Source organism: Fusarium mangiferae (assembly GCF_900044065.1).
Source record: "Fusarium mangiferae strain MRC7560 genome assembly, contig: FMAN_scaffold007, whole genome shotgun sequence".
Classification (NCBI taxonomy): domain Eukaryota; kingdom Fungi; phylum Ascomycota; class Sordariomycetes; order Hypocreales; family Nectriaceae; genus Fusarium; species Fusarium mangiferae.
In genome coordinates, this window is record NW_024573927.1 from 915,142 (window position 1) to 934,706 (window position 19,565).

At 48.6% G+C, this 19,565-nt stretch overlaps 8 protein-coding genes and 1 non-coding gene across 9 annotated transcripts; 5 read left to right on the forward strand and 4 right to left on the reverse strand.

Moving 5' to 3' along the window:
• Window positions 1-101: 101 nt before the first annotated feature.
• Window positions 102-1,920, forward strand: FMAN_13422 (uncharacterized protein; the record flags this gene model as incomplete). Its single annotated transcript, XM_041832889.1, has 3 exons — window positions 102-538; window positions 590-854; window positions 901-1,920. The coding sequence occupies 3 exons, from the start codon at window positions 102-104 to the stop codon at window positions 1,918-1,920; spliced, it is 1,722 nt and encodes a 573-aa protein (XP_041683307.1).
• Window positions 1,921-3,457: 1,537 nt separating this feature from the next.
• On the forward strand, window positions 3,458-3,862 carry FMAN_13423 (uncharacterized protein; the record flags this gene model as incomplete). The annotated part of the gene is made up of 1 exon (XM_041832890.1): window positions 3,458-3,862. The coding sequence occupies one exon, from the start codon at window positions 3,458-3,460 to the stop codon at window positions 3,860-3,862; it is 405 nt and encodes a 134-aa protein (XP_041683308.1).
• Window positions 3,863-4,087: 225 nt separating this feature from the next.
• Window positions 4,088-5,622, reverse strand: FMAN_13424 (uncharacterized protein; the record flags this gene model as incomplete). Its single annotated transcript, XM_041832891.1, has 2 exons — window positions 4,088-4,691; window positions 4,757-5,622. The coding sequence occupies 2 exons, from the start codon at window positions 5,620-5,622 to the stop codon at window positions 4,088-4,090; spliced, it is 1,470 nt and encodes a 489-aa protein (XP_041683309.1).
• Window positions 5,623-6,461: 839 nt separating this feature from the next.
• Window positions 6,462-8,411, reverse strand: FMAN_13425 (uncharacterized protein; the record flags this gene model as incomplete). The annotated part of the gene is made up of 1 exon (XM_041832892.1): window positions 6,462-8,411. One exon carries the CDS (start codon window positions 8,409-8,411, stop codon window positions 6,462-6,464), a length of 1,950 nt encoding a protein of 649 aa, XP_041683310.1.
• Window positions 8,412-8,859: 448 nt separating this feature from the next.
• FMAN_13426 (uncharacterized protein) lies at window positions 8,860-9,773 on the forward strand (the record flags this gene model as incomplete). Its single annotated transcript, XM_041832893.1, has 2 exons — window positions 8,860-9,135; window positions 9,189-9,773. The coding sequence occupies 2 exons, from the start codon at window positions 8,860-8,862 to the stop codon at window positions 9,771-9,773; spliced, it is 861 nt and encodes a 286-aa protein (XP_041683311.1).
• A 1,560-nt stretch (window positions 9,774-11,333) lies between these two features.
• Window positions 11,334-12,905, reverse strand: FMAN_13427 (putative developmental regulator flbA; the record flags this gene model as incomplete). Its single annotated transcript, XM_041832894.1, has 3 exons — window positions 11,334-11,402; window positions 11,452-12,747; window positions 12,831-12,905. 3 exons carry the CDS (start codon window positions 12,903-12,905, stop codon window positions 11,334-11,336), a joined length of 1,440 nt encoding a protein of 479 aa, XP_041683312.1.
• Window positions 12,906-16,184: 3,279 nt separating this feature from the next.
• tRNA lies at window positions 16,185-16,274 on the forward strand. The gene is given in 2 exon segments: window positions 16,185-16,220; window positions 16,239-16,274. It is a non-coding gene; the product is annotated as a tRNA-Ala (tRNA).
• A 940-nt stretch (window positions 16,275-17,214) lies between these two features.
• Window positions 17,215-18,429, forward strand: FMAN_13428 (uncharacterized protein; the record flags this gene model as incomplete). The annotated part of the gene is made up of 2 exons (XM_041832895.1): window positions 17,215-17,786; window positions 17,838-18,429. 2 exons carry the CDS (start codon window positions 17,215-17,217, stop codon window positions 18,427-18,429), a joined length of 1,164 nt encoding a protein of 387 aa, XP_041683313.1.
• Window positions 18,430-18,528: 99 nt separating this feature from the next.
• Window positions 18,529-19,377, reverse strand: FMAN_13429 (uncharacterized protein; the record flags this gene model as incomplete). Its single annotated transcript, XM_041832896.1, has 3 exons — window positions 18,529-18,735; window positions 18,783-18,857; window positions 18,907-19,377. 3 exons carry the CDS (start codon window positions 19,375-19,377, stop codon window positions 18,529-18,531), a joined length of 753 nt encoding a protein of 250 aa, XP_041683314.1.
• Between the last annotated feature and the right edge of the window lie 188 nt (window positions 19,378-19,565).

Consider the following 19,565-nt stretch of genomic DNA (forward strand, 5'->3'; position numbering starts at 1 on the left):
TCGCCCCTCTTGGATCTTGGCAGGCAAGAAGAATATAAGGGACGTCTAAAGCCACAATTCTTCTGCCAATCACCACAAACTCAACGCTCATCACAATCATCATGCTCAAGATTAAAGATTTTCAAGGGATGCAATACTCCCGAGACACTTCTTCTCAATTTGGCCAAAAGGATTACAAGTTCTTCAATCAGCAATATGCTACCACCTCTTACCAGACAGAGCATGACATGAACCCAGCTCTCATTGTCCAGCCCAAGGAAGATGAAGATGTCATCAAGGCTGTTCAATGGGCGAGGGACAACAAGGTCAGCGTCGCTGTCAGGTCGGGTGGTCATCAGTATTCTGGTGCCTCTTCCACCGGCGGCAAGAACATCCAGATTGATCTCACCAACACTTACAAGGACATGATGGTCCTGGAAGAAGATGGAGTACCTGATGACAGAGCTCTGGTGCTGGCTGGTGTTAGTAACAGACTGCAAGACTTTAATGACTACCTTCGTTCGGTCAATCTATTCGTGCCCCACGGACAATGTGCCTAGTGAGTCTACTATACCGGCTACTGCAAACTATCGAAGCTAATTCCACTCAGCGTCTGCACCGGTGGTCACGGCCAAACTGGTGGCTATGGTCAACTCGGCCGCAGTTTTGGTCTTTTTGGCGATCACATTATCAAGATCCGTCTGATTGATCACAACGGCTCCATCCAGAACGTCACCAAGGAGAGTGATTCTGAGCTCTTCTACGCCATCCTCGGTGGCAGCCCGGGAAACTTCGGCATTATTACTCATTACACCGTTGAGGTTTATCGTGCTTCCAGCTACATGGGAACCGTCGCTGGTCCTAACGGCTTCAAGGTGTGAGAAGCTGCCGCTTTGTGCGAAAGTACGCTAACACTCTCAGGGACCTCACGGCTTGAAGGGCCTGTGGATGTATGAGCCCAAGGTACTCAGCCGTCTGCTCGGCTTCATCGCCAAGATGTCTGATGAAGGTACTGCCCCACGAGGCTACGATCTCTGCTGCAGTGTTCTCAGCACAGACTTCCCTGTTACTATGCTGTTCCCTTCGCTCCGAGATGACACAATTTGGAAGAAGATTCAGCAGAAGATCAAGACAGCTTTAGCCAAAGATGTTCTTGATTTGCTCAATGGTAGCTTCCCTGCTATCATCGTCCTCTATGCCCAATGGTGTCCTACCAACAAGACCGACAAGTACGACTCTACCGTTGACAACTGGTTCAAGCAGTTCAGAGACCTTCAAAACGACTGGAGCAACCACACTCTTCTGATCAATGAATTTGATGAGGGCATGGACACCATGACTGGAAAGTGGATCTTCCCCAAGCGTCGAGAGTTCGAACTCCCCTATGTCAAGCGCACCTATGCTACAAAGTCGCAGACTCTCCAGAAGGACGGTTGGGTTGATGCTGTAGTCAAGCGTCTGGATTTGATCTACAATCCCCATCAGAAGCTTGACAACGACAAGAGCGACAAGGAAGGAGAAGTATACGATCACTGCAAGCTCTCAGTGCAGATCCAATGCTTCGGTGGTAAGAACTCGCGCTTCTTGCTCAACAAGGACAACGGAACGTCCTACAGTTGGCGAGACTCCACTGTCGTCCAAACACTAGACTGTTTCCACGACCCTGGTGCCAAGTATAGGGAATATGCTCTTGGCTGGCAGAAGACCAACGATACTATCATGATCGGAGCCAAGAGCCCCTTCAGCAAGCAGGATCGCCGTGTGCTCTGGGGTTCTTGGGGAGACTGGGATATGAGTAAGCCTGAGATTTGGCAAGCATACTATGAGGATGCGGATAAGTATAAGAGACTTGGCAAGGCTAGGGCTAAGGCTGACCCGAATGGAACCTTTACTGCCAACCCGTTTGCCGTCACTGCTGTGCGCGATGGTACGAAACAGTAAATTCCACGCGGAAAGGGAAAGAAATATGGATGGCAATGGAAGTCTATATTCATATATTTAATACATCATTCCTGCTTCCCTGCATTTTGCAAGGTATCTCTACCAAAACCTTGCTGAGCCCCATCCACGAATACTGCCCTCGACCTTTCGAAGTTATTCAGTACTGACTGTGCTTTTGGATCATTGATGGACTGATTTATCGATTAACCGAAAAGCTAGTTAACCCCAAAATTTGGTCGAAAAGAAATAGAAACCCGATTTATTTAAATATGTGTCCTGTATGAGTAAGATACTAATCTGTGGAAGGCAACAAAACTCTAGACGACTATTCTGAATGATTCAAAGTAATAGATAGGTTTAGCACGGGAGTTGGCCTTTGAGTGGTCAATTTTGGCATCTTATCTTACGATATGAAGCCTTATTGCTTGCTGAGATCGGTTGGCTCTACTGTGGCCACCAACATTGTAAAATGAAAACAAGGTCTAACTTAGAAATGACCCATGCACCTGCACTGAACCTGGTGATCTTGGTAAAACGGCGCCATAATTGTTCCGGCCCCATAGCATACACAGCAAGGGCACTTTCGCCGTCCGTATGTCTGCTGATAGGCGAAGCATGTCGCTGTGTGACCACCAGGAGGGCAATGCTGCCAAGTCTGTGGACATTGCACACTTGCCTGCCAATATTGCCGTTGTACGAGTATGCCTCTACCCTGGCATACCGGGCAGTCTTGTTGAGGGGGCATTTATGATTCGTGAGGGCGAGGGCTATATCTGTTCCCTTGAATAATTATGTTTGTTAAGAAGACCTAGTATAGGTGAGAAAAGCGAAGATATTGTTTGGTTGCATTTGTAATGCTTGGTTTCAAGGAACAATGGGTAATCAAAAGTTTCCAAAAAAGAAATCTGATTTTATGTACCAAGAGCAAGTCAGTGAATCAGTGACATGCGCTTAGATTTATTTGATCATGACTTTGAACCTCGGATCGTGAGGACGACTCAGAGCTGTGAATCAGTGGAGTCAATGCTGAACAATTTGTTATCCTCACCCCGCATTATTCAATCAAATAGACAGGATGGACTGCGAACATGTTCACTGTCAGATCGGAATGAGTTATCATTGACTTTGCAGCAAATATAGATACAAACGTGTCATCACCAGTTCCAAGGAGACCTCAGGGAGATAGTTTCCACTGCATCTCTATAATATTCTACCCTGCCTTTGAGTTTCCGTAACAGTAGATCACAGATGAAGACCTGAATAGTGCGAGGACTATAGAAGCGCTACGGGACTCTTGGAATATTTTACGAGCCGGCTGCGCTATTTCCACATTGAAACATTATATCATAGACTCGGCAAATGCCTTTGGTTCCTTGGTCCTTAGTCCAAAGGATGTTGGACTAATAAAGGTGAGTCATCGGCAACCCCGGAATATCATCAAGCGGGCCCCGATTGGGGTATAAGAAAGCCCCGACCTGGCTTAAAACCGAGGTCAGCTACTCAGATTTCACCTCACTTCAAATTCGCTACCAACACAATGTCTGCTCCCGTCGCATCCGCTCACCTTCGCGTGGCCCGCCCGACAAACAATATAGACGCGCTACTACCCTTCTACGTCGATGGTCTGGGATTTAAGAAGATTGGCGAGTTTCGTGACCATGACGGCTTCGATGGCCTAATGCTCGGTCACGAGGGAGCAGGTTATCATCTTGAGTTCACAGCGAAGCGCGGACATGACGCCGGTAGATCACCTACGCAGGACAATCTCATGATTTTTTACCTGCCTGAGAAAGAGAACTTCGACAATGCAGTTGCGCGGATGGAGAAAGCGGGCATTGTTTCTGTCACGAGCTTTAATCCGTATTGGGACCAGTGCGGAAAGACATTTGAGGACGCTGATGGATATCGCGTGGTGTTGGCAAATATGGGCTGGAATTTGTGAACCTACTTGCGAGCTGCCTCATAAAGCCGTACACTGTAAGCTATATCATATTTAAAAATAGTGATAGAGCTTCAGTTTCACATCACTCCCTTTGCCCTTGTAGACCAGCTACGATAAGTCTAATATACACAAGAAATCCCATCAAAACCCATGCCCCAGATATTCTTGACATTTATCCGATGGGGTCTTAGCTACTCGACAAGAGGTCTCACACCACTCAACTTCCTAGTTCACAACCGAGTGATGTTTACGGCCCTTATGCTTGCGGCTCTTCGGCCTTCTTGCACGACATCCCTTTCCTGGCTCTTCCGTAATTTGGGGAATTGCAGTATCAGTTGTCGTAGAAGAACGATGGGCGCTTACGGCAGATGGCTTTACTGAAGTGGTCTCGGCACCCTCATCAGCTGTGGCAGTCTTTGATCCAGAGGCAGTACGGACTGTCGCTAGAGATGTTGACCTTGGCTGACTCTCTGATGTTGTAGTTGGTTCAGGGCTAGCAGCGGAGGGTTTTGCAGCTTGGATGTCAGATTCATCCAGATGATGGAGAAGAGAGCCCCAGCCAAGTCCATCATAGTGGCCCGAGCCTTCTCCCCAAGATCCAGCTCCGCCCTCGAATCCTCCGAAGAACTCCAAGGAGTTGTTCAGGTATGCCTTTGTCCAAGGAGCGTCAAGACCTTTGATGTTGACGTAATGACTATAGAGCAGCTCCCAAGCAGGTCGAACCGCACCTCGAGAGGCTTCGCTGATAACATCGAAGGAGACTATGCCGTTTGTGTAGGGCTCGAATGGTACATCGTTTCCAAGATTGTATCGAGCAAAGTATTCGGCTCTGAATGCAGAAGTTAGCTCAGAAGACCTTATCACAGCGGGTTAAAAAGTCAAGGGTTCACGAACCCTAGTAGAATGCGGCTGTTGTTGTAGGCAAAGAGGTCTTCGCCTTGATTCCATGCCTGCTGTCCAATGGCACCCAGCACTTGGAAGTTCATCGCGGAATGACCCTGGTCTCGGCCAGATTCTTGCCCTTGGCCAATAGCCTTGCCCGTACCAGGTTCTTGAACGATGTTCGAGATACCGTTATTGATAGCACCGTTACCCTCACCGTGTTTGAAGTAGTCAACGGCAAAGTCCCAGGTGGTTTGGTTGTCGGTGAGGACTGCGATAGCCATAGCGGAAGCGATGTTGCACTGTTCCCAGTTGGCAAAGAAGTGCTTGACATTGTGCTCTGATCCCAGGACGTGGTTGAGGAAATCGAGATTCATCGGCAAGAATACTTTGTTGAACATGCTGATGACTTTGGCTAGACCGTTCTTAGCGAATGGCTGGTAGTCGCGGAGAAGCTCTGCGGCGTTAGCAAGCTCATAACCTTGCAATCCTGCGGTAAGGTAGGCATCATCGCCCCCGCTGAGGATCTCCAGCGTATCTGCCCAAGCAACAAGGATGCCTGATGCGGTTTCTGCGTACTGGTCTTCTCCACTGACTTTCCAGCGCAGAGCAAGGTTGAACGCAGCAGCCGCATCGTGCCATAGGACCTCCCCATTTTGGCCTCTGTTCACTTCTTTGACTGCATTGTTCTTGTAGTCGGCGCTGGAAAATGGGATGCTCGTCAGCTTATTCCACGACGCGGTCCAAGGCTCTTTTTTCTCGGCGAGCTTAGTTTTGATGCGAGTGATATCGGTGTCGGTGACTAACAAACCAGGGTGAGTGAAAGCATAGGAAAGAGGGAAAAGAAAAGAAAACAAGATTGTGTAAATGAGTGTCATAATGAATGTATATTGTTAATCAGCGTGGCGCTTGGCAAACGAGAGAACGAAAGGATGAATGTACAGGAGCCGATGAGTGAAAGTAAACATATCAGAAACACTTTTATCGATTTCGTGCCCTGTAATAATCCACATTAAGCGCCTGGTCAGGAGTATCAGGCCAAAAGTCTAAACTGAAGGCCCAAAGCCGCTCCAATCAATTCTGGCTTCAATGAGGTGGTCATTTAACTATACAGCCCTGAAACCGCGCTACAGGCTCGAATAGAATCCTTTATTTCTCATGGCGGGGAAATCTTCATCCTGAAACCACTAACATTCGCGTAAATGTTAAGATCTTCAAGACCTTGCCGCAAACAAAAGAGAAGTATAGTTAAAGGCGTGATTGCATGTTGAGAAGAAGAAAAAGATAGATCCCAATTCTTTATTTCATGTCCGCTTTCAGAGATTAAATGGCCAAGCGACCAGGTGCAGGCAGCATGGGTTGGCCTTCCCGTGGAGTCTACGGAGTAGACCCCTGCTACTTAGTTGCCCCAGTCCATCGGCGATCCAATACCGAAGCAATTGGTATGGTCCTGTCATATACACCATCCGACTCCTTAGTATTTACATGGATACTTACATCACGTATAGTGGGATGACTCTGTAATCTATCTAGACTGCCGAAGGTGAGTGTGGCATGGACTGAACTACTAGTTCATGTAAGTGCTTTGGAGTGTATGTTGGGCGTTTGGGCCGAAGAATGTGCCAGCCAATTGTTCAGTGCATCTGATTTGTGGTTCGATTACGTAGTATGCCTAATGGTTTACGTTGAATACACTAAATAGCGTCAGGGTCACTGATCAGTGGATTATGATAGCTTGCGTGTCATCTTTGGTTGCTTTCTTTCCCCACCAGCTACCATCCATGAACCCATGGAGATATGTCCCTCCTACCAACTGGCAATGGTGATCCGCCTGTGGATCAAACTCGCCCAAACGCCTGAATATTAAAGGCACCCGTGATCGTGGCACCACCCAGGCTGTATCTCCCTCCTGCAAATTCTGTGAGCCAAGTCCGATGTATCCATTCTCTGTTACGAACGGTCGAAGGTATTCCCCATATGCGAATTGCGAGCTAAATTCCATCGATGAGACAGACTCGTATCCTTTGGTGGCGGTAAGCCATTCTGCATCTTGGGGCCAGAACTTGTTGAAAGCTTCTTTGAGCTTCGTCCAATTCTTTTCGTCTTCTGGAGACAACACCACGGACTCCATTCTCTCTTTTAACCATTTTGCAAAACTAGGCCCCATTGATGATCCTTTTGGCGGAGGAACTCTGGCCTCTCCATAAGTATTTTTAGTCAGCGTCCGCCAGAAAGCTTCCATTCGACCTTCGCCGGTGACTTGATCCTTTTCAGGCAGCCTCAATAGCATATCCAAGAGTCTTGGAAAGGGTTTGTAGTTCAAGACATCGCGCTTTGGCTCTGCAACGAAAGAGATCTTGTCGACTTGTACTCCGTGGATAGTCATCGTAAGCTCAGTCTCGTTGAATGTAGCAGGCCAAAGGGCCAGCTTCTCTTCCCGTGACAAATTCGTATCCGCCGAAAAAAAGAATGAATCTGCTTGATATCTCTTATATCCTGTGACTCTCAGACCAAGAGGATATCTCACACTCCAGTCAGGAACCCAGGAGGGAAGGTCTGCGCCATTCAACTTTACCTTGCGAAAGCCCTCTGCACAAGAAAGGACGAGTAGATCCTCACAATCCATGAGAAGTTGAATGGCTATGTCGAGGTACGTCTTTCCAGGACTGCAATTTCTTCCATACGTTGGGCACAGCAACGGCGGCAACCGCTCAATACCTTGACGACCTTGGATAAGTCCCAGCAGAGCGTATGCTTTGTCCCCGAGCTCTGTAGCCTCGCAGTCACGGGATCTTATCAGCGTGTATAATAGCACATTAGCCCAGTGCTCTGTGGCCATGGTTGATTTCGTTGCTTTTAGAATCGCCGGCACTCCGTAATTACGGGACGCTCTCAAGCTGCTGGCGGAAGATGATGTTCCCTCGGCGGGTCGACTGTCGTAAAACTGCTTCAAAGGGCTCGTTGATATATTATGCGAAGCCTTCACAAATACATCCCAATTTGTTGAGTACACTCCACAGCGGAGAGTTACGTGCTCTGGGAGTACGAGTTCTTGGATAATCCATGATCTGTTCCAGTAGGTCCTATCGAAGATCTTTCCAATGGCCTCCCAACAAGCCTCCTCGTGGTCGGAAGGTTCCGAGATTCTTCGTCTAGTTGGCATGCCCAATGATTTGAGGATGTTCCGGTCAGCTACCTTGGCCATGTGATCGAAAGCTTGCTTCGTATGCGCATCCGAGTCCCCAAGCCATGCAATGACAGAACTAGCTCTCCTGTAGATCTCAGCCATCATGTTGCTGACTTGATAACTCCTCTCATCGTCGTCCTCCTGATTTATACATATGGCGTCAATCCAGAACTCCTTATCTTTTAGCTCTTTGTCTTCCTTCACCTGGATTAGGAAGTCCAGTAAGTTTCTTGCAACTTTAAGCTCTCCATCCCCAAATTTTATAGACGCAACGCGCTCGTTAGTGTATGTTCTGAAAGGCCCCTCGTTGATAGGCGCCCCCCACCTATACGACAGGGCGTGGTAGCGCGTCAACGGATCATGCAAGCTCACGACTCTCAGCTTCCATCGTGCTTCGGCGATATCTTCAGCCCAGCTCTCGAGTGATACAAGACGTAAATCACCAGCTTTGACAGGGAACTGTGAATAGACTAGAGCCATTGATCCCTCATATGCGAAAGAAAGATAGAGACGTGATGCTAAAAAAAACGCTCTTGAGTGGCGGAACAAGAAGCAAAAGAACGTCAGAGGAAGCCCTGCGATAAAAGGCGTGGCCATTTACCAGCTCTTACGATTCAGCCCTAGCGATATTTGTCATGGTCTTGAGACGTTAGTCTAGAACTGCAAAGCGCGGGATTTGTTGGCGTTGAATCATTGGCTGCTGAATGAGGGGGCCTCCGTCTCACTGCCTCACAAAGTCAGCCATGTCTTTATCGATATTAGGTGAGCCGTGAGTCTTACGGTCTAGGCTTTCCATATTTCTTCTTTCAGTTTGTCATTACTGCAATTGCCTTTCTGCCTTGCCCGGGTGACCTTTAATACACCTGCCGACAATCCCCCTTCAATGCATCCGGGTTCTTTATTCCCACCACTTCTGTCATCTTTCCCAATGTCAGGTCCCAAATGCTCGTACAAATTCACCTTCGAACCTGATTGGTTTGTTGACTACCCGGTGATTTCTCACTCATATCCTGGTTCGAAGCTCACCACTCAGCCAAACCTCGGTTTGGGTAATGATCGAGAATGGGCGAGGCTTACTGAGCACGTCGAACAATCAAATGACCAGGACGATTCAGATGTCTCACATAAAATCTTGCTGGTTGCGCGACATGGCCACGGCGTTCACAACGACGTGATGGAGGAAGTTGGGTCAGAAGAATGGAAGGTATGCATCTCCTAATGCACCGAACATGGTTATAGTAAGCTGATAGTCATTAGACTCACTGGTCAAAGCTACCCGGTGACTCAAATAGAACTTGGCTTGATGCCGAGCTTGTTGAAAAGGGAGTTCAACAAGCTAAAGACCTCGGGAAGCTGTATACTGAGGGCATCCGGCATGCGGGCTTTCCCTTCCCCAATACTATCTATACCAGTCCGCTTGCTCGAGGTCTCAAGACAACGAGCCTGATTTTCAGAGACATCATCACGGAACAAGGGGCCGAGTTCAGGCCTATAGTTAAGGAGTATCTTCGAGAAAGACTTACGAATCATACATGCGATAAGCGAAGGACGAAGCAGTGGATTCAAGCTTCTTATCCCGACTATGAGTTGGAATCAGACTTCGCTGAAGAAGATGTGCTATGGCATGCTGATCAATCAGAGTCGAATGAAGCACACGTTGCCCGGACACAAGAACTACTTGAGGATGTTTGGAGACATGATTCGGGATCATGCATTGCTTTGACCACTCACTCTTTCACGATATCTACTATCCTCGAAGCTATGGGGGCGCCACAGTTTCGAATGGGCGAAGGGGCCATGGTGGCACTTTTGGTCAAAGGCGAGAAGATCGACGCAAAATGAGCTCTGAATTGGATATTACAAAGTAGAGAAAGTGACCATCTTGTTTCCTCTCATCAAAGTCATTTATCATGATGTATTATATATAAGCTTTCCATCCCTCGGCTTATAACCTCTACTGTTGTAACATGATTCTCTTGATATTGTATGACTGGACCCTTCTGAGGTTGAAGTTTTGATTCTCTCTAGTAACCATAGACATGCAAGTATAGCTCCCCAGTCACAAAATCTAAGTATTGAAAGGCACCTCGACATCACCAAGCTTCTTCACCTTCGACCCAACACCAGAAGCCAGCTCTTCACATTTGTACTCTTGCACCAAGATTCTAACTGCGCAAGTACAATTCCGGCCATCTGAGAAGACCTCTCTGGCCGGCTCATCCCTCTCACGGGTTTCATGGATAGAAACCGCCTTGCTTGACGCAACAGACGTATATATAGTACCGACGCATTCCAATAGTTGAAATGCGTCGAGTTGGAGTCTTTAGGTTTCGTCTCCCTGCTAGTAGTATTAAAATGCGCCACAGATCGGAGTGGCCGACCATCTATCACTGGTATCTCACGCCAGAAATAGTTGGCCTTATTGTTAAAGTTTGGCGTTCGGACAAATGGACGCGATACTAGCTCCTCCGCGACTCCGACAACGATAACCAATGTCTCAGCTGTAAGGACTACCACTGACTGTGTGATAAAGCAATGGAGAGCTAGCAGGGTTCCGATATCAGAATCCCTAATGGGGAATCATGTCAGGAGGGAGAGTATGTCATTGTTAGCTGCTAAGACAGCATCGACTGTTTCGATACGCGCCAACTTGTGACGAGCCACCGGCCATGTTTGTTGTTGAAAAGCCATAACTACACCAATACCTAGACTCGATTTAGTGCAAATGGCAGTCAATATGGCTGGTTTGTAGCCTCTTTTCCGTCAACCGTCAAGGCTCAGGTAGAAGAGATGATTGCCGGTTACTAAAACGGTAACAATGGCCAAAAGACACATATTCCACAATTTTAGAGTGTATGTGTACTTTATTTTGAGCGAAACTCCCATCTGTCGTTGAAGTTGACTTTGCTGCTTGTCTTCACCGCCCCTCCAGTGAGATCTGGGGTCTAAGGCTTGCTGTTTCTGAAGGATTAGCGCGGTGACAGGAGCTAAATCTGATCTAAAGACGCATTCGAGCTCCTAGTTGTAGGAGGACTCTTTAAATATGGCGACAAATAACTTTGCGGTGGCTCCATTGGGAGGATTCAGATGATGTAATGGAGGGGATTGTAAATGAAGGGACTCAAGATATGGTATTGAGGCTCATAGCCTTATCTAAATTTATGCAGGATGCATTATGCCAAGCAACCCAGCCCTTGATCAGTCCCTGTAGTACGACCTACAGTCGACTCTGCCTCAAAATCGCGATCTATCTTAGTCTATGGGGGAATCATCTCCGACCATCGTACAATTGCTATGCGACAAAGGAAATGAAAACATTAGAATAATGGTAATGTGGTTGGTGTAGCCATGCTCGCTCGCTTTATTATATCGAACATCCCGTCTCCAAGAAAAATTATGGTATCATCGCACGCCGGCTTGAACAAGTCGGCTTTCGGCTGCTGGGTTGTTGAGAAACTTGGGCACAGAGTCCTATGATCCGTCAGTATGATGTTGTAGAGCGGTATGGGGATTGACTTACAGTGGCCATTAGTTTGAAGACGGCATCTTGGGCAGTCTCCAATAGCGATGTCACCTCTTGCAAGGTATCTGCTACTGTGGCATCGAGTGCCTGGGCCTTGGTCATGCGTTGAGCAAGACTTGATCGGATCTTGTGGTTGACGTTGACCTCTCGCGGTGACCCAGGTGCGAGGAAGGTATTGAATACAACATGCGCTTGAGAAAGAAGCTCGTTCGCTGCATCATCGCCCTTCTTATCCTTCAGCATGGTCTCAAGCATGGCCTTGGAGTCTCGAATGATCTCATCAGCCTGCTCGTAGAATGCAAGACTCTCTTCACAGTAAGTCTCTCGAAGGTTCTCACGGAACAACAGTCGTAGCGTAGGGTCGAGTAGGATCTTCTCAAGCTTGTGGCGGTTGCTCTCGTTGACGCCGCCCTTTGCTGACGATGTGTCTGTCTTGCCTTGTGATGAGCAACGACTCGATGAGCTGGTCTCGACAAGGTCTTGGCCGCGTTGGGAGAGTTGGTAGATAGCGATGGGAGTAGGTTGGAAGAGTTTGCAAGCCGCAAATTGATTCATGTAAGCCATGTCTGTTGTTACTGACTCGATGAGGTTGTAGTGTACGAAGTGGGTTGCTATGTTGACGGCTTCTCGAAGGTCGACGCATGTCGTGTTGTCTCGCAGCCACTCAGCGATGACTTGGCCAGTGCAAGTATCATGGTATGTCTTCCCATTCACCTTGCGTTCTGGTTGGAGTCGGATACCTGCTGCACCCTCTGAGTAAGGCCCCTTCTTGCCTCGTCCGTCCACACCGATCAACCGACAGAAGACAACCTCAGTGGTGGCTCGATCCACATGGCACTTGTCGGTCTTGACATCTCGTTCCAGATGTAACAAAGGCCCCGTGATGAGACAGTGCAGCTCACTAAGCTGGTCCTGGTATAGGCCATTTGATTGACAGAACCAGTCAAAGATCATGATACCCTTGGACGTTGGTCTCCATACTCCACCTCTTTGCTGGAACACCTGGTCGGGCTTTCCATCGGCAGACTCGATATATCGGGCATCGACGAATTGCTGACACAGATTTCGGGCTGTGTTCTTGTTCATGGAGAAGGTTGTTGTGGAGGTGGAGACGACGGTGCCCGATGGGTTGCTAGGGTCAGGCATACGATTTGACTGGGTAAGTTTGAGATTGCCGAGGTTGTGGATAGCATCTTCGGCGAGGAATGTGTGTTCGATCTTGATGAAGCGGACGCGATGAGGGACGAGAGGGAGAAGACTGGCGAGGAGGGCGGAGAATAGGTCCTGGAGGTCCTGTTGGCAGCTGTTAGTGGTGTTGAACAAAAAAGCAAATGTTGTTGTTATAGCCGGTGTTATGTCCGGAGCCAAGTACCGACCTTTGATTGCGGTCGGTCATCGTTTGACGCGCATAGCAATCGCGACGACGACTGTGTAATTGTTCCCTTCGACATGCTGGGTACCTGCGTTGAAGCTCGCCTCTGCAGAGTAGTAGAACCTCCTAGGTCAAGCATCACTTCAGCTCTGGAGAAGCAAAAGAAAGAAAGAAGCGGCACAGGTGAGCGGACGATAGCAGGCCCGGGCGACGATGCGATGCGATGGCGGAGCCGGAGATGATAAAGGATTGGAAAGGGGACCTACATTACTCGTGCGGCCGCCGAACGATTCCTCTTTGAGCGAGCGGGTGCAGAGTCTTTTCCTCGTGGGAAGCGGAGAACCACATGGCGAGCCGTCCGACCACGCGACTGACTAGATCTAGATGGAGATTAGGCTGTTGATTAATCCACGTGCATACGATGTTGTGTTGCTAGCTAACGTTAGCATGCTGCAAGATGCAGCAGAGGCTGGGCGTTTCCTTTAGTCCGTGGAGCAGTGACCACCCGCCAAGCACTCCTCCTCTCTGGTGTGCCCTGATAACTCAGCTCAAAACAGCCCAGCCTCGCATGTTGTTGTTTTGTTTACTTCACTGCAAGGCATAAGCCGCTTGAGCTTCGATGCTGCATTGTCACCAAGGGACCAACCTTTGTGGCCATGACCCCTTTCACCGAAGGAACAAGGTTTGCTTCTAGGACAAGTCCAGTCTAGCATCATCTGTCTAGAGTCTTGGGAGCTTCCATTCCACCAATCATGCATTTTTTGGAGCCTAAAACAGCTCCATTAATCTAGGAAAATTCTCGAGGCACGGGAAAGGTTACCCTTACAGTCCTGTCCTGTTAAATATGGGACAAAACCACCCGGCAATTCGGCCTTGCTCTTTTACTGTGTTCTGTTTTTTTTTCTCCAGCTGAAACGCCCTTGTCAATTGTATGTATCCGATTGTTGTTGGTGATCTTCATCGATGATCGACATGCAACATTGAAGCGACACCGCCGGCTCCGCTCACCCACTTGGGCTGACGCTGGCTGACCTTGAAGCAAATTGCGCCTGCGGTTCCGCTGCGTGACATGATCAAGCCCCCGAGGCCCCCATGGAAATATGGACATGGACATGATCCGAACATCAACGGACCAGATCTACTGTGGCGCCAACCGACTCGGCCGTGAGATGATGCGCTCCCCTCCCCCAACGACTCAGTGAACCATTTGATTTTGAGGCTCAAGGAGGCGCTAAACGAGATAACGCAAATTACGACTCCATGGCGCCAAAAAGTGGTTCCACTTGGGTCCAAGAGCCAACGGGGTTCGAGGTGATTCGTCAATCTGGGAGAATGGCTCGCGGGAATTCCGAGATCTCCCTTCGACCGATTCTCCATGATGCACGAATGAATTGGAACAAAGCTTCTTGATGCCGAAGAAATCGACTGTTTCTAGAAAGACCCTTGACTTGGGCTTTTTGACGTGGTGGTTGCATTGCCCGTTTCATCTAAACGCATCATCGCCGATCGTTCCCTTTCTGTATTTTGTCTCGCTTATGCTTATGAGCTTCAGCAAAAATGTCCACAGACAATGGATCCTTGGACTAGGCCCAGAAACCAACAGTCCGGCTCATTTTGCACTTTTGCTCGCACTAGAGCTCATGATCTTTCTTCTTCTGAATCAGATGCATGTCGATCTTCTGCGGATGCCCCAGATATCCGCTTCAATAGTTTAGAACGGCGGGACAACGGCCTCAACCCCGATACACCATTTTACGCTACAATGTCACTATCACAAATGATCAGTGGGCGGGAGATGAGATGCAGTGGGTTTAGGTTCCGCTTGTCTGTGCTCAGGGCTGAAAATACCCTGGTCACCTTGTTCAGGAGAATTCATCCACGTGGGAACCCGAAAGTCCGTGACAGCTTCCGTTGGGCTCTCAGGATGGCATTTACCTTTTCAGAATGTCGCGATAGTTACACTCTATCTTGTTATCTCCCCAAGGGCGCAATTGCGGCTCCTGGAATTCCCGATGGCCAACAGTCTATCTTATCACGCATGATCACCATGAACTCACGCATAATGCGGCTCAGGCTGTTATCTTATTGATCGCATGAATTGCATGCATGAGTCCCGGGTAGATGCCAACCGCGTATTCCCCAGCCTAGCACAGACACCACCAATGAGACAGCAGCGAACACGAAACCGTAACGCCGCCACCAACTCATAATCTGCATTGATTATGCAAGCTAAACAAGTCACAATTCGGCAGTTGCTCCTCCGTACTCCGTAGAACCTTCATAAGACTGCTCATTGGCACTGACTCATGAACCCCTGACAGTCTCTGGCCGGATACCAGGGCTAGCTGCTTGTTAGTTCCAATTTCCACGTGGCCGACACGTTTCGCGCGTAAGACCATGTCAAGCAGACCCGGACTAACTCTCGTGATTTTGCAGACTTGTGCTACTCTAGCAAGACGCAATTGTTTCCGTAATCTGTATTCTTGACACATAGTTACCTGGAGTCATCGAGAGCAATAGAGCTACTCACTCAGGGGCTCAATTGATGCCGATCTTCAGAACCTCCGTGACTGAGACTGATAGAGGCAGTATCAAGAGGTTGACGAGTGCACACTGAAGCACCCTTGCTCCACACAATCGGCATGGCCTGCCAGCTTCCGCCGATGGCACTGCTACTCCAGTTTATACAAGCTACAAGCTCTCTATCCGTTGGCACAGAAGCAGTTGACCTGCATTTCTGCGCTTACCATTTCCCTGAGATAGAAAAGGATATGCTGACCCAACAGCACCGTCAGTCACATCTTTCGCAAGATGGGGTATCCAGCTATCAAGATGCCTGCAAGAGCTAAATGTGGACGGCATGTGGGCGACTGGGCAATGAAGCATCCCCATTGGCCTCAGCAGCAACCTGCATGACCGATGGCTTGCTCACGGACACGGATGCCGACTTCCATCCTATCCGGGCTTGAGTCTGAGCCAGGACTTAGTCTTCCATCGTGATTCTGATGTTGGTTGGATCGAGCTTGCTGAAATGGCTTCACGGCTTTACCTTACCTATTCATTCGGGTAGACTTGATACATGTTAGGCAACATTAAGACGTCACAGCCCTGTTGGATCTTTGTCCAACATTTTCTATCCTGCAGAATATGTCACTATGAGATTTAAGAGGCTAATAACACAGGCTGCGCGTTTGTAGGTAGCAGAGGGCAAATGATTGCCAATTGCACCTTCTACTCCATACGTGAAGAGCAGTTGGCGCCAGACGTAACACAACAAATGGAATTGCAGTGCTTACCTTTGGGTCAGTGATATAGGGCACAATCACTGGAGCTTCACCAACCAATCATAAGTCATTGCGGGCGAATGGTTTAGTGGTATAATACTCCCTTAGCATAATTCATCAGAATAATTTGGGAGTGGTCCAGGGTTCGATTCCCTGTTCGTCCAAGATAGGTGGTTAAATCCCACTGTTATCCGCTTCTTTTGCATTTTTGCCAGTTTAATCATGAAAAAGTTAAGAGAAGCTTTCTTTTCAAGAATTGGCCTGGGTATCTGTTTTATAATTGAGAGTGTGTGGCGTGCTGTTTGCATTTTGTTTTATTATGTCTTTGTGCTGCCGGGTAAGTTGTTGTATTTCGACCATTTGGGTACCTTATACTTTGCAGGATGAAATCGCTACAGTAGGCCTGCATACAACAGCTTCCTGCAATCCAAACTCCAGCTTAATAAGGATCTCCTCCCCTGTGCTCTTTCTATGTTTAAGTGTATTTCTTAATGTCGTGTTTGGTGGCCAAGCCTGAGTTCAGTTTGACATAAAATGAACTTCACGATTGGAGCGCATCAAGTTTTAAGCTTACAATTAAGACTGCCAGGGGCCAACCCAATAGGATAACTTCACCATTTCCACGGTATCATTCCGCGAACTTGATATACCTGAAGCTACGTCACAAACAGGCAAAAGATCACCTCAAAGTCCGTATTCCTGTCTCCCAAACTAAGGTCTAAGCCATTTTCGGAGCTACCCTCTCCGTCGACCCAATCAAGCAAAAGCGCGTCAAGTTGTTCCCCGCACAAAAACATGTTCACGCGGGGACCCCACAAACCGCGACGAGCAGGGGGATCAACGGCTCATTATCCCAGAGCAGGAGGTCATGACACCATGCAAGATTTACCGCGCCATTGAGATGCCGCCGCTGGGGAGAAAATTCGTGACATTGTGGCCTGCATGGTCGGTAGATATCCCGAACTTGATCGCCAAGACTGTGGGTGACTAGCTGAGGGAGCTGCCGAGGCAGGAATGTGAATATGTGAAATGCTATAAGAAGTGCTGAGGATCGCTGGCAACGAGAGAAGAGAGTAGCACCCTCGTCTGCACCTCACAGAAATCATGCGTTTCCAATCTCTTCTCTGGGGAGGACTCTTGAGTCTCTCTGCAGTCCTCGCTGCTCCTACTGCAAACCAAGAGCCTCCTACACCAGCCAAGCGTGCTGTTCCTACTTCGACATTCTCCAATAATGTCATCTTCTCTCCCCCTTCCAACGCTGGCTGGACAGACCCTCGGGTTCTCTATGCCCGGTCTATCCAACTCTCGGACGGCTCTCTGCTTGCAACCTGGGAGAACTACTCCCCTGAGCCCCCGCTGGTTTACTTCCCCATCTACCGTTCTACAGATGGTGGTGTTAAGTGGACTCAAATCGGGAAGGTCCAGGATACAGTCAACAACTGGGGATTGAGATACCAGCCAGACCTTTATGAGCTTCCAAGAGCAATTGGAGAGTATCCTAAGGGAACTATCCTTTGCACAGGAAACAGCATTCCTACAGATCTGAGCAAGACCAAGATTGATGTATATGCTAGCACTGATGGTGGAAAGACCTGGAAGTTTGCTAGTAGCATCGCATCGGGCGGCGAAGCTCGTCCCAATAACGGCCTCACACCAGTCTGGGAGCCTCACATGATGTAAGACCCCTTCCTCTACTCCCCGAAGAATCTGTGCTAACTTAAGACCAGGGTCTATCAGGACAAGCTCATTTGCTACTACGCTGATCAGCGTGATCCTAAGCACGGCCAGAAGCTCTCTCACCAAACCACCACAGATCTCGCCAGCTGGTCTTCCCTCGTCAACGACGTCGCTGATAGCAACTACAACGCCCGGCCCGGTATGCCAGGAATCACTCTCCTTCCCAACGGCCAGTACATCTTTGTCTACGAGACCTGCGGTACCCAAGGCTGCAGAATCTTCTACCGTCTCACCTCCGACCCTCTCAACATCCTCGCTGCCAAGGAGTATGCTCTGGTTAGCAACAAGGGCACCCGCCCCGTCAGCTCTCCTACCGTTGTCTGGAGTTCGGTTGGAGGAGCCAATGGAAGTATCATCGTCAGTGCTGGAAGCCAGTCTCAGATCTTTGTCAACAAGAACCTTGGTGCCGAGAACTCTTGGGTCGAGTTTGCTACTCCTCAGCCTAATGCGTATACTCGTGGACTTATGGTGTTCAAGGAGAACGATAACTTCTTGGCTATCATTGGAGGCGGGTGGTTGCCTCCTAGCAGCACCAACCAAGTTAGCCTGAGCGTTATAGACTTGAAGAAGACCGGACTGTAGAATATCACGTTTAACTATAGAAGTATAGAACCATCAAATACCTTGCCCTTTTTCGAGATTGGAGAAGTAACATGATGAAAGCAAAAGTTAACGAGCCTGCTACCCTCCTTTCTCGCCGAGCTCCTCTTTGTGACTTGACTGTAGTCCTTCCATGATGATTCTAGTCGCTTCCTCCTCTTTGTCGTATGACGGAACCTTTTCACTGATGCCAGTGTCATATTTCATCCTGCTCTCAACAGTGTGACTCATCCATTCAAAAGCCTCGAACAGCCCTTTGCCAGTCTTAGTGCTCGATGCAAACACCGCCTGTAGCATTGTTAGCTCATGCCGCACCAGTACTTTGGGCCACTCACATGTGGCGTATTAACTAAAGGCGATGAAGAATCATCGACATAGAATCCCTTTATCTGCTCTGCTGTACGCGCGTTCTATGGAATATTTCAGCATAAAGTTCTGTTTGAAGGTCAAGCTACATACACTCTTATCTTGCTTATTTGCTAGAATCAACACTGGGATGCCGTTGCGCAATCCGTCTTGGTGGCGCACAGCTCGGAAAAGTTCTTCTCTTGCTTCTATGAGGCGGTCGTGATCAGCCGAGTCGTCGACCCAAACAAGTGCATCGCATTGCCTGATGAAAGACCTCTCCATCCTGAAATATGTCTCAGGCCTGCCACCGCCGAGATCAATGGTTTGGAAAGTGACATTGCCGCATCTATAGACTTCAACCTGATGGGCAATCATGCCCACGACGATAGATATATCTTTTTCATTGATTACCAAATGAGAGCGCAAGAGAGTTGATTTGCCAGCCTCGTCAAGCCCGCTGAGGAGGATGCGGTGGTGGCCTGGAAGGGTACTGAATAAGCTTGTGATTGGCGTGCCTGAAGACGGTCTCATGAGACCAACCGAGGCGAGGAATTCGCGGGCGTATGTGATTAGGTTTTCCATGATTGTAGTAACTGAGTGGTTTGAGTGTGCTAAAACATGACTCACGACGGAAGAGGCTTATATGAGTACTCAAATTGTTGCCTGGAAGAGCTGGCCAGGGAGTCCGAATATGAACACGTAGCGCTTGGGAAGCGGCCACTCAAAGCCAGCAAAAAGTCTTCTTTCTACAAACAGCGGAAAGATTTTAT